At 53.8% G+C, this 13,575-nt stretch overlaps 1 protein-coding gene across 5 annotated transcripts in view; it reads left to right on the top strand.

Annotated features, from left to right (window-relative positions):
• The first annotated feature begins 230 nt into the window (after positions 1 to 230).
• Positions 231 to 13,575, top strand: part of SEC16A (SEC16 homolog A, endoplasmic reticulum export factor) — a 29,611-nt gene continuing 16,266 nt past the window's right edge. For 2 of the 5 annotated variants that reach the window (XM_044269208.1, XM_044269205.1), the window contains exons 1-7: positions 231 to 359; positions 7,791 to 11,590; positions 11,854 to 11,987; positions 12,349 to 12,410; positions 12,497 to 12,626; positions 12,700 to 12,898; positions 13,247 to 13,427. In XM_044269208.1, the coding sequence (XP_044125143.1) occupies positions 7,850 to 11,590; positions 11,854 to 11,987; positions 12,349 to 12,410; positions 12,497 to 12,626; positions 12,700 to 12,898; positions 13,247 to 13,427 (4,447 nt within the window). In that variant the 5' untranslated portion in view covers positions 231 to 359; positions 7,791 to 7,849. Of the gene's footprint in view, positions 370 to 7,790; positions 11,591 to 11,853; positions 11,988 to 12,348; positions 12,411 to 12,496; positions 12,627 to 12,699; positions 12,899 to 13,246; positions 13,428 to 13,575 lie in introns of all 5 variants that reach the window. The other 3 variants (XM_044269209.1, XM_044269206.1, XM_044269207.1) reach the window with 3 other exon arrangements.

Raw genomic sequence — 13,575 nt, 5'->3', positions numbered from 1 at the left:
ATACTGTCCTACCCTTGGTGTGAAGCTGTGAATAAATAGACACTTCTTGTCATGCAGGGACTTGTCATACAGAGGAACACACGATTACCTCAGAAACCGACACCAAGAAAATGGCCACGAACTGCTTCTGCGGCGACACGGTTCTGACGCAGACTCCGCCCACTTCGTCGTACAGCTCACAGTCACGGACCCGAGTCTGGTGACGTCACGACGTAACGTGGTCTGACGTAGGAATGTACACGTCGGCGAGCCGGATATCCAAGATGGCCTCGCTGTCGAGTTCGGCTTAGTTCGTCTGCCGGTAACAGTGAACGGAGTCGGTAAACTGTGCGGGCTGAACGGGGCCGCCGGGAGTGGAGGTGAGGTGAGGAGGGGTGTCATTGTGACATGGCGTGTGCAGTGGTGGGGGGCGCTGGTTGTATCCGGGGGAGGGGGTGTCTCTGCTGTGTTTTGGGGTACAGTCATGGCTCTGTGGACTTGTGGGGTGTCATGGAGTTGACTGTCTGCAGCTCCTCTGCTCAGGTGTTTGCCCCCAGTGTCAGGACATGTTGGGGACGTTATGTCACTTGGGTTGTCGGAGGACAGTGGTGTGTGGGTAGTCGGACGGATCGTGTGTCGCCTGAGCCTCATAAGTATTTAGGTATAATTTGGGGATCTGTTTGAGACCCCAGGTTACAAGTCTTTTGGGGGCGGTGGCGCGGCGGCTATGTCGGGGGTGCGCGTCGGCCTGGCGTGTATGTCGGGGGTGCGCGTCGGCCTGGCGTGTATGTCGGGGGTGCGCGTCGGCCTGGCGTGTATGTCGGGGGTGCGCGTCGGCCTGGCGTGTATGTCGGGGGTGCGCGTCGGCCTGGCGTGTATGTCGGGGGTGCGCGTCGGCCTGGCGTGTATGTCGGGGGTGCGCGTCGGCCTGGCGTGTATGTCGGGGGTGCGCGTCGGCCTGGCGTGTATGTCGGGGGTGCGCGTCGGCCTGGCGTGTATGTCGGGGGTGCGCGTCGGCCTGGCGTGTATGTCGGGGGTGCGCGTCGGCCTGGCGTGTATGTCGGGGGTGCGCGTCGGCCTGGCGTGTATGTCGGGGGTGCGCGTCGGCCTGGCGTGTATGTCGGGGGTGCGCGTCGGCCTGGCGTGTATGTCGGGGGTGCGCGTCGGCCTGGCGTGTATGTCGGGGGTGCGCGTCGGCCTGGCGTGTATGTCGGGGGTGCGCGTCGGCCTGGCGTGTATGTCGGGGGTGCGCGTCGGCCTGGCGTGTATGTCGGGGGTGCGCGTCGGCCTGGCGTGTATGTCGGGGGTGCGCGTCGGCCTGGCGTGTATGTCGGGGGTGCGCGTCGGCCTGGCGTGTATGTCGGGGGTGCGCGTCGGCCTGGCGTGTATGTCGGGGGTGCGCGTCGGCCTGGCGTGTATGTCGGGGGTGCTCGTCGGCCTGGCGTGTATGTGGGGGGTGCTCGTCGGCCTGGCGGCTATGTGGGGGGTGCTCGTCGGCCTGGCGGCTATGTGGGGGGTGCGCGTCGGCCTGGCGGCTATGTGGGGGGTGCGCGTCGGCCTGGCGGCTATGTGGGGGGTGCGCGTCGGCCTGGCGGCTATGTGGGGGGTGCGCGTCGGCCTGGCGGCTATGTGGGGGGTGCGCGGCGGCCATGTCGGGGGTGTGCGGTGGCCTGGCGGGGTGATCTCCTCACACGTTTTCTGGGGTTCAGTCTGTGGGGTTGTTGGGGTCAGTGACATGTGACCCCCCCCCCCCCTTTGTGGTATGTAACAGACTCTCGGCTGCTGCAGAGCGTTTCTTCCCTTCCTCCTGCAGAATGTTTCAGATGTAGTAGCAGAACTCTCATAGATGAACTACAACCCCCCCCAGCAGGATCTGCAAGGGGACAACTCTAGAAAGTATTGAAGTGGGGTGCACGTGGGCTTGCCGTGGTTATTGTACCCATCTGACCTGATTGTGGGGGGAGGACTGGCCGCGCAGTGTGAATGAGGCTTTGACTCATTAGTCGCCGGATTCTCAGCAGGATGTTTGTCCAGGGCTTGGCACTGCACTGTGACCTGAAAGGGTTAAAGGGAACCTGTCACCAGGATTTTGTGTATAGAACTGAGGACATGGGCCGCTAGCACATCCGCAATACCCAGTCCCCATAGCTCTGTGTGCTTTTATTGTGTAAAAAAAAAAAAAGACATTTGATACATATGCAAATTAACCTGAAAGGAGTCGGGGACAGGACTCGTCTCTGGGTTAATTTGCATTTGTATCAAATGTCTTTTTTTTTTTTCTTTTTTTTTTTACACAATAAAAGCACACAGAGCTATGGGGACTGGGTATTGCAGATGTGCTAGCGGCGATCTAGCAGCCCATGTCCTCAGCTCTATACAAAAAATCCCGGTGACAGGTTCCCTTTAAAGTGCATGGAAGCAACATGCCTAATGCTTCTCACAGCTGAGGGTTTGGAGCTAAACAGCGCTGAACTCCCTCCTGTTCTGATACTTTGTTAGTGTCTAGACTGGACAGAATGTAACAAACCTTCAGCTGTGAGAAGCGTTAGGTCTGTACCTAATTCTGGATATAAACAGCTAATGTCCCCATTTGCTGGCAGCAAGCAGAGCTCTTGAAAATGGGGAGAAATTCAGAGGATTTTATTATACATCATTGGTGGTGTCCCTTTTAAGTCTGTAGCCAGTCCTGCCCCCCCCCCCCCCCAATATATAAATAAACATTTAGGAGAAGGGCCATTAGCTGATGGCATTCTGGTACATGTAGTTCACTTCAGTAGCGCTCATAGTGATGTCGGCACATGTGGCTGTGTGTCCTGGCAGCTGCGCTGTGTGGGCTCTGCTATAATCTCGCGCAGTGTTTGCTCTTTGACGTGCCCTGTTCCACGCCGTCAGTCATGAGTGTGCAGCACATTGTTTGCTTTATACGTTTCATTTCATCTGCGCTCCTCTCCTTGTGGACATCCCGGCTCGTCTGTCACTCGAGGACGCATCACATTGCGGTTTTCTGGTGGCGGTTTACCAGGCAGCGGTGAGTTGGTGACCCCAGCACCGGGGGGCGGTTCTCTATAATGGGGTTTGGCTGGCCGCTCTGTTTCCTGTTCACATCCTGGTTGGATAAGGAATTGCCAGACTAATTGCTGGCACCCTGGGCTCCCACTTCTCCTGCAGCTGGTACTAGTCGCTGACTAAAGCGCTCTCTCCGTGAGGTCAGACACGAAGCGTTACAGAAGTAGTAGATATACAGTCGGGTCCGTAAATATTGGGACATGGACACAATTCTGACATTTTTGGCTCTATACACCACCACAATGGATGTGAAGTGAAACGGACAAGATGCGCTTTGCCGGCAGACTGTCAGCTTTGCCGGCAGACTGTCAGCTTTGCCGGCAGACTGTCAGCTTTGCCGGCAGACTGTCAGCTTTGCCGGCAGACTGTCAGCTTTGCCGGCAGACTGTCAGCTTTGCCGGCAGACTGTCAGCTTTGCCGGCAGACTGTCAGCTTTGCCGGCAGACTGTCAGCTTTGCCGGCAGACTGTCAGCTTTGCCGGCAGACTGTCAGCTTTGCCGGCAGACTGTCAGCTTTGCCGGCAGACTGTCAGCTTTGCCGGCAGACTGTCAGCTTTGCCGGCAGACTGTCAGCTTTGCCGGCAGACTGTCAGCTTTGCCGGCAGACTGTCAGCTTTGCCGGCAGACTGTCAGCTTTGCCGGCAGACTGTCAGCTTTGCCGGCAGACTGTCAGCTTTGCCGGCAGACTGTCAGCTTTGCCGGCAGACTGTCAGCTTTGCCGGCAGACTGTCAGCTTTGCCGGCAGACTGTCAGCTTTGCCGGCAGACTGTCAGCTTTGCCGGCAGACTGTCAGCTTTGCCGGCAGACTGTCAGCTTTGCCGGCAGACTGTCAGCTTTGCCGGCAGACTGTCAGCTTTGCCGGCAGACTGTCAGCTTTGCCGGCAGACTGTCAGCTTTGCCGGCAGACTGTCAGCTTTGCCGGCAGACTGTCAGCTTTGCCGGCAGACTGTCAGCTTTGCCGGCAGACTGTCAGCTTTGCCGGCAGACTGTCAGCTTTGCCGGCAGACTGTCAGCTTTGCCGGCAGACTGTCAGCTTTGCCGGCAGACTGTCAGCTTTGCCGGCAGACTGTCAGCTTTGCCGGCAGACTGTCAGCTTTGCCGGCAGACTGTCAGCTTTGCCGGCAGACTGTCAGCTTTGCCGGCAGACTGTCAGCTTTGCCGGCAGACTGTCAGCTTTGCCGGCAGACTGTCAGCTTTGCCGGCAGACTGTCAGCTTTGCCGGCAGACTGTCAGCTTTGCCGGCAGACTGTCAGCTTTGCCGGCAGACTGTCAGCTTTGCCGGCAGACTGTCAGCTTTGCCGGCAGACTGTCAGCTTTGCCGGCAGACTGTCAGCTTTGCCGGCAGACTGTCAGCTTTGCCGGCAGACTGTCAGCTTTGCCGGCAGACTGTCAGCTTTGCCGGCAGACTGTCAGCTTTGCCGGCAGACTGTCAGCTTTGCCGGCAGACTGTCAGCTTTGCCGGCAGACTGTCAGCTTTGCCGGCAGACTGTCAGCTTTGCCGGCAGACTGTCAGCTTTGCCGGCAGACTGTCAGCTTTGCCGGCAGACTGTCAGCTTTGCCGGCAGACTGTCAGCTTTGCCGGCAGACTGTCAGCTTTGCCGGCAGACTGTCAGCTTTGCCGGCAGACTGTCAGCTTTGCCGGCAGACTGTCAGCTTTGCCGGCAGACTGTCAGCTTTGCCGGCAGACTGTCAGCTTTGCCGGCAGACTGTCAGCTTTGCCGGCAGACTGTCAGCTTTGCCGGCAGACTGTCAGCTTTGCCGGCAGACTGTCAGCTGTAATCTGAGGGATTTACATCCACATCAGGTGACCGGTGCAGGAATTACAGCAGTTACATCTGTGCCTCCCACTTGTTAAGGAACCGGAAGTAATGGGACAGAATAATAATCATAAATCAAACTGTCACTTTTTAATACTTGGTTACAAATCCTTTGCAGTCAGTTACAGCCTGAAGTCTGGAACGCATAGACATCCCCAGACGCTGGTCTCATCCCTGGTGACGCTCTGCCCGGCCTCTACTGCAACTGTCTTCAGCTCCTGCTTGTTCTTGGGGCATTTTCCCTTCAGTTTTGTCTTCAGCAAGTGAAATGCTCAATCGGGTTCAGGTCCGGGGATTGACTCGGCCATTGCAGAACATTCCACTTCTTTCCCTTAAACTCTTTGGTGGCTTTTGCAGTATGCTTTGGGTCATTGTCCATCTGCCCTGTGAAGAGCCGTCCAATGAGTTCTGAAGCATTGGGCTGAATATGAGCAGATAATATTGCCTGAAACCCTTCAGAATTCATCCGGCTTTTTTTGTCAGCAGTCACATCATCAATAAAGAGAACCAGTTCCATTGGCACCATACATGCCCACGCCATGACACGACCACCACCATGCTTCACTGATGAGGTGGTATGCTTAGGCTCATGAGCAGTTTGTCCTTCTCCATACTCTTCTCTTCCCATCTCTCTGGTACAAGTTGGTCTTGGTCTCATCTGTCCATAGGATGTTGTTCCAGAACTGTGAAGGCTTTTTTAGATGTCGTTTGGCAAACTCTAATCTGGCCTTCCTGTTTTTGAGGCTCACCGATGGTTTCCATCTTGTGGTGAACCCTCTGTATTCACTCTGGTGAAGTCTTCTCCTGATTGGTGACTGACACACATACACCGACCTCCTGAAGAGTGTTCTTGATCCGGCCAACTGTTGTGAAGGGCGTTTTCTTCACCAGGGAAAGAATTCTTCGCTCATCCACCACAGTTGTTTTCCATGGTCTTCCGGGTCTTTTGGTGTTGCTGAGCTCACCGGTGCGTTCCTTCTTTTTAAGAATGTTCCAGACAGTTGTTTTGGCCGCGCCTGATGTTTTTGCCATCTCTCTGATGGGTTTGTTGTCTTTCTTCAGCCTAATGATGGCTTCACTGATGGTGACCGCTCTTTGCATCTCATCTTGAGAGTTGACAGCAACAGATTCCAAATGCAGATATCAGACTGGAGATGACCTCTGGACCTTGTATCTGCTGATTGTAATTGGGATAATGAGGGAATAACACACACCGGCCATGGAGCAGCTGAGAAGACAATTGTCCCATTACTTCTGGTTCCTCAACAGGTGGGAGGCACAGATGCAACTGCTGTAATTCCTGCTCCGTTCACCTGATTTGGATGTAAATACCCTCAAATTAAAGCTGACAGTCTGCGGGTAAAGCTGACAGTCTGCGGGTAAAGCTGACAGTCTGCGGGTAAAGCTGACAGTCTGCGGGTAAAGCTGACAGTCTGCGGGTAAAGCTGACAGTCTGCGGGTAAAGCTGACAGTCTGCGGGTAAAGCTGACAGTCTGCGGGTAAAGCTGACAGTCTGCGGGTAAAGCTGACAGTCTGCGGGTAAAGCTGACAGTCTGCGGGTAAAGCTGACAGTCTGCGGGTAAAGCTGACAGTCTGCGGGTAAAGCTGACAGTCTGCGGGTAAAGCTGACAGTCTGCGGGTAAAGCTGACAGTCTGCGGGTAAAGCTGACAGTCTGCGGGTAAAGCTGACAGTCTGCGGGTAAAGCTGACAGTCTGCGGGTAAAGCTGACAGTCTGCGGGTAAAGCTGACAGTCTGCGGGTAAAGCTGACAGTCTGCGGGTAAAGCTGACAGTCTGCGGGTAAAGCTGACAGTCTGCGGGTAAAGCTGACAGTCTGCGGGTAAAGCTGACAGTCTGCGGGTAAAGCTGACAGTCTGCGGGTAAAGCTGACAGTCTGCGGGTAAAGCTGACAGTCTGCGGGTAAAGCTGACAGTCTGCGGGTAAAGCTGACAGTCTGCGGGTAAAGCTGACAGTCTGCGGGTAAAGCTGACAGTCTGCGGGTAAAGCTGACAGTCTGCGGGTAAAGCTGACAGTCTGCGGGTAAAGCTGACAGTCTGCGGGTAAAGCTGACAGTCTGCGGGTAAAGCTGACAGTCTGCGGGTAAAGCTGACAGTCTGCGGGTAAAGCTGACAGTCTGCGGGTAAAGCTGACAGTCTGCGGGTAAAGCTGACAGTCTGCGGGTAAAGCTGACAGTCTGCGGGTAAAGCTGACAGTCTGCGGGTAAAGCTGACAGTCTGCGGGTAAAGCTGACAGTCTGCGGGTAAAGCTGACAGTCTGCGGGTAAAGCTGACAGTCTGCGGGTAAAGCTGACAGTCTGCGGGTAAAGCTGACAGTCTGCGGGTAAAGCTGACAGTCTGCGGGTAAAGCTGACAGTCTGCGGGTAAAGCTGACAGTCTGCGGGTAAAGCTGACAGCAGGAGCGCACAGCGTCATTGGTTGCTATAGAGCCAAATATGTTAGAATTGTGTTAATGTCCCAATATTTATTGACCTGACTGCATCTGCAGATGGATCTGGGCTCTGGGTGTAATCCTGTGATGATAGGTAAAGGAGCCCCCACCCTGGGTACACAGCGTATTAGGTTCTCTACCTCCTTCCTCACGCCTTGTCTTGTCCTTCCTCACGCCTTGTCTTGTCCTTCCTCACGCCTTGTCTTGTCCTTCCTCACGCCTTGTCTTGTCCTTCCTCACGCCTTGTCTTGTCCTTCCTCACGCCTTGTCTTGTCCTTCCTCACGCCTTGTCTTGTCCTTCCTCACGCCTTGTCTTGTCCTTCCTCACGCCTTGTCTTGTCCTTCCTCACGCCTTGTCTTGTCCTTCCTCACGCCTTGTCTTGTCCTTCCTCACGCCTTGTCTTGTCCTTCCTCACGCCTTGTCTTGTCCTTCCTCACGCCTTGTCTTGTCCTTCCTCACGCCTTGTCTTGTCCTTCCACAGGGTAATATTCTGCAGTCTCCAGAAGATCAGTCACACTTTTCCAATTACAAGGGAAGAAAATGCAGCCGCCTCCACAAGCTGGTCCTGCAGGGACGGGGGGACCTCCTCGCATGGGAATGACCACTACCCCGTACTGGCGTAAGAGAACCCCTCCTCCTTCAGCAATGGCGCCCCCTCCAGTGCAACCTGTCACAGACCCTTTTGCTTTTGGCAGAATGACCCCCCAGAATGTACCACCAACTACTGTACCCAAGGCTCCCATTTTGGCCACACCTAGCCCATCCCCGTCATTGTACCCGCAGCCTGCTGCTCTTGCCTCATCTCATGGTGACGGAGCTCAAGCGTCTTTACCCATGGGAGCTGTGACCTCGTACAGTAATGTTCCTACTCCACCAGTACAGAGTGGGAATTTTACCAATAACATGGCTTCACCTCCAATCGGCCAGCTAACACTTGGTCACTCTACTGGCTCGTCCCTGCAGAACGTGGCAGGTGGACTAGAGAATGCCTATGGACCCCTGCCAGGCAGATCTCAGAATATGGACATGAATAGCAGCAGCAGTATTGCACCGCCATTACAGTCTCATCCATCCTCCGCAAATCAGCAAACCACTGCACCTTGGTCGTCCACCCAGGCTACTCCACCTACCTCCTCACAGCACGTTCCTGCAGCTCAGCACCCAGCATACACTGCTCCCTATTACTCTCCTCCATATTTAGAAGTATCTCACTTGCCTCCCCAAAACAGTGACCCCAGCTATTTTTCAGCACCACAAAGGACTGCACCAGCTACTTTCCCTCTTGGCGGTGGATCAGGTCAAGTACAGCAACATGGCATCTCACCATACAGCAGTGTCATGCATACGGATTACATGCAGAACCAGAATCCAGACCACATTAGCTGGTTTAATCCACCACATCCAGAACCTCTCAAGCAAGCTCAGCCGCCCCATACCATGCAGACTGGAACACTGCACAACGCTATTCAGACTGGAGCGCCAGGTCCACTGCCCAACACCATACAGACCATGGCAGGAGCTCCCCTGCCCAGCACCATACAGACTGGAACGCCAGCTCCCCTAGCCAACACCATACAGACTAGAGCATTAGCTCCCCTGCCCTACACCATACAGACTAGAGCGCCAGCTCCACTGTCCAGTCCCAACACCATACAAACCGGAGCACCATTTTCTGCTCTAGAGAACCGGCCACAAAGTGAGCCTGCAGGATCTTTGGACCAAGCCACCAGTGACACAGATTCTGGGACGATATCCATGTTCTTCAAAGGAGATGAAGCTGAAAATGTGGAGATCCCTTCCACAGATCAGCAGCACATGCCTAGAAACCAATCTATGGACACTGCATACCACCAGAACCTGGGCTGCCAGGGGAGCATGCATCCATTTACAGATCTGCCAGCAGCACCCAATATGGCGTCGCTTTTGCCTTTACATCCCAGTGCTCAGCAGACTTCATTATTCCAAAGTGCCAGTGGTTTTCATGATTCTCATGTCCCAGGGAAAGCGGGTGACACAGAAAATCAACCCACAGAGGCCAGAGCTGGTTCTGAGCTCCCATATGATAATGTGGAGAATATAGAAGTTCTTCCCAATGAGCCTCCTAATAGCAGTCTGATCTCCTCAGGAGGCATTCCTGAGACCTTTAGATATGGGCCTGTTCTTGGTTCTGCCCTGCCCAAGAGTACAGTTGGCCGACCTGAAGGAGGACCAAATCTGGAGGCTCCAGACGCGTTACCTCACCCTGTCAGATCGGATAGTGTGTCTTCTAATTACAGTAATTTGAGTCACAGAAGTTTACCAACTTCGGTCCGACCTCAGGAGCTGGAGGGGACCTTCATTCAGAAGGAGATTGGAAGACTTGAGAGGGAAAGCTCCACAGGTTTCTTTAAGCAGATTGACTCCTCGCCGTTGACCGGAGACGTTATTACCCACGGTATGACACAAAACCCCTACCATGGAAGTCTGTCACAGCCACCAACGCCAAGTCCACCAAAACCGACCGGGATCTTTCAGGCAAGTGTCAACAGCTCCTTTGAACCCGTCCGTTCACAAGCAGGCGTAAAAGCTGCAGAAGTCGACCAGTCAAAAGTAGTCGATGTCCGAGAGAACCAGAAGTTGCCACCAACTTCTTCCCATAGTGCAGGACTTGCCGCCTCCCCGGGGAACCTCGAGCAACCTCCTGATAATCTGGAAACAATTTTTTCGGGTAAATCGAACGCTGAAATTTGTGCTGTGAATAGTGGACACCATTTCCCGACAGGAACCATGCTAGATAACATCTCTTTGCTGCTAGAGAAACGTCCATCTTCAAGAGCGCACGGGTCAAATAAGAAGTGTGAGAGTCCTGCGACCACCCTGTGGGCACAAGGAGAGCTGCCCAATTTTGGAGGCAATGTCCTTCTAGCCCCGCCAGCTCCTGCTCTCTATGTTCCCCCTAAACCTCAGACTGAAGTCATTCAGCCTCCAGAAGATGGGTCACTGGAGGTGCATCCTGGTAGGCCAGACCAGAGCCAGTTCTCGGCTTCACCTGAGGAGCACACATCTTCAGAAAACCTGGAGAACCCTCCAAAGATTGGAGATGATGAACATACCCAGTCCCAGGCAAGTTCCGGCTATGCTAGCTTGCTGTCTTCTCCGCCCACTGAATCCTTACAGAATCAGCCTGTTCTAATTGCTGCACCTAGTAAAAGCTATAATTTGACACAACCTATAAATTTTTCTCTCTCTTTACCCAATCAAATAAGGAACGTTAATCCTGCACAAGATTTCTCCACTGCTGATAAGCCGCTTCCAACCAGCGCTTTTGCAGCAGATCAGAGCGCTGCAGCCTCTCTCGTCCAGCTTGGACCTCCTATTAAAGCGCCCTCATCCTCTAATCCAGCTCATAAATTACCCTCCGGCAGCAATCACTTTTCTGAATCTTTTTCCAATCATCCGACGCTCCTGTCTTCATCTAGTCAGATTCCTCTTAATTTAGCAACTGAAAATCAGAAAACTGCTAACACAGAAAGCATAGCCAGCGAGTCCACAAGCAAGCCTGCGCTCCCCAGCTCCGGAGCACATTTACCGGTGGGTAACGGAGCAGGGATGTACGCCCCACCGGTCAGTAGTAGTGGTGGTGGTGTTGCCAGCGCCAAATTAGAGAATGCAGTCGCTCTAGATTTTACCATTCCACGCATGCCTGCCAATCACAATGCAAATGGGCAGATGTCTGTACCAAACAGGCCTCCGACAGGGGGTCTCCTCTATACCGGTCAGTCGACAGTTGTCCCAAATTTCCCACCCGGGCCTGATGATAATAAACAGGTTTTTTACCAGCAGGTTACTAAAGACGTTCAAGCCCAACCTTCAGTGGAGACTTCACGGCCTGGACCAGGGGCTGCTCCTGAATACATGGCTCCTGCGTCCTATCCACCAGCACCTTCAGTGCAGACCATCGCAGGAGCTAATAAACCTTCTGCTTACCCCCAGCAAACAGGGGCTCATGTGCCCAGTTCTCAGAACCCTGCAGGCCTTCCTTACAGTGGGACAGCAGAGCCAGCCGCTAAATACAGCCACCCCGAACACCCTCCATATCCGACTCAGCCCGCAACGAGCACGTCTGCAGCAGTCAACCCCATGCAACCTGCTGGCTATCCAGATCCTGCAAGACCTCCTGCTTCTCATACTCCTCAGCAAGCAGATCCATATTATTACTACCAAGGTTATGGAGCATACCCGTCTGCATACCAGCCGCCGTACCCAACAGTGGACCCCCGAGCATCTCATTTGTACTACCAGGTAAACCCTGCAGTGTCTGGGCACTTCAGGAGGTTGATAAAGGGGGGGTCTGAATGAATGTTATAGTACATGCAGGGTGTTCAGCCTGTGAGTAAGAGCTTGGGCCTGCAGCTGGGAATAGTCTGCAGGTGAAAGCCTAAAATGGTGGGCCCTGTAAGTCATTGACCTGTGTCATATGTTTTTCTTGGAAGGCAGCAATTCCCAGTAAAGCCTACTTCTCTGTTAGGACCCGTCTCTTGATATATGCGCCTTTCTTCCTGCAGGACTCCTACGGAGCGTATGACCCTGCATACAGACAGTACAGTAATTCCAGCTTTGTGAACCCTGCAAAGTACTACCAGGAACCCGAACGGCCCAGCTCGAGGTCCAGTCACTGCTCGGATCGGCCACCTTCAAGGTGCGTCACACGGCCTCTTCTGATAGCTCGTGGTTTCTCTACAATTCAGTTATAGCCTTCAGAATTGTCCATTTCCTACTAGAAAACTGTCGATCTGCTTTTGTAGTTTCTTTTCAGAATTGGGTGGTCTCAGAATGGAACGCCCCCCTTGCCCTCGTGTGTCTGCATTGTAGGGATGGGCAATGCTTTGGGGTATTCCTGTCTTAGAGCTGTATGGCATATGCTATCAATGTCTGCTAGGTCGCTTCTGCCTCCAATATTTCCATGTTTCTGGTCACTGACAGCAAGCAGAGATCAGATCTTGCTGAGTAGTACTTTTTCATTCTGCATGTGACCCGAGTTTCTTGCTTCCCTCCTGCAGGCAGGGCTACACGGCTCCCGCCAACTACTACGATTACTACCAGAGTCAGTATGAGTATGGAGGTGAGTAGTGAGCCCCAATTATAGCCAGCGCCTTCTGTACACAGGACATGGCTGATGCCATTATTCGGCTGCTTTCTTATTGGCAGACCCTACCAGGTGGGATCGGTATCCAGGGGCCTATGATCCCGGGTACAGGGACCCTCGAAACAATTACTGGAACTACACGTACCGAGAGGATGCCTATGGCAGGAAGGTTCCTTATGCCTACACGAGCAGGTGACTATCCCTTTAAGAAAACCAGTGTGGACTCCACGAGTTTCTGCAGCAGCTGATAAGGGATTGATTCTAGGTATGATGTGTATGAGGACCGCTGGCAGTATGACCCCCGTTACGTCGGCGGTTTTGATGATGAACCAGATGCTCGGAGGGATCTTACGAAGGACGACTTTGATCGGCGTAGCGTGCACAGTGAGCATTCAGCCCGTAGCGTCCACAGCGAGCACAGCACCCACAGTCGCCGCAGCAGCTTCAGTTCTCGCTCCCAGCAGGTGAGTTCCTGTGACTGCGTCCTTTCTCTGCTGGCCGAGGAATAGTTAAAAGGGTTTTCCGAGATTTAAATACTGATGAGCTATCCTCAGGATGGGTAATCGGTATCTGATCGGTGGGGGTCCGACACCACTTCTATGATGCTGAGCGGCTCCGAGGCCACGTGACAGATGAACGTGATGTCACTGGCCTAGGAAAAGCTGTGAGAAGACTGCTACGCTCACAGGAGCGCCAGTGCCTTCTCCAGCAGCTGATCGGTGGGGGTCCCGGGTGTCAGACCCCTACTGGTCAGATACTGATGTCCTATTCAGATGATGACCCCTTTAATGTGACTGCATCTCTCTTTCCAGAGCCAGGTCTACAAAAGCGAACAGGACCTCGCTGCTAATGCCTATGGCGGCCAGGTGCCGAACCCCCCACTGGAGGATTACTCCTATAGTCTCTATCCTAATGACTACAGCACCCAGCAGTCACTGGACTCCTATCAGTATAGTTACCCGGTCACCAGTGAGTGGCAGCCGGTGGAACAAGGTGAGTGTCTCATACCCCTGAACCTACCTGCCGTGCTGCTGTACTTACCTGTGCAGGAGAAGGGGAGCCGACAGGATGAGAAAACCATTGCTCTACTTAAAGCTGCAGCTGCTGGTGTGGATGGGACCGGACTTAGGGGGGTGTCTGA

This window comes from Bufo gargarizans, chromosome 9 (assembly GCF_014858855.1).
Source record: "Bufo gargarizans isolate SCDJY-AF-19 chromosome 9, ASM1485885v1, whole genome shotgun sequence".
Taxonomy (NCBI): Eukaryota; Metazoa; Chordata; class Amphibia; order Anura; family Bufonidae; genus Bufo; species Bufo gargarizans.
This window is presented reverse-complemented; position numbering and strand designations above follow the sequence as displayed.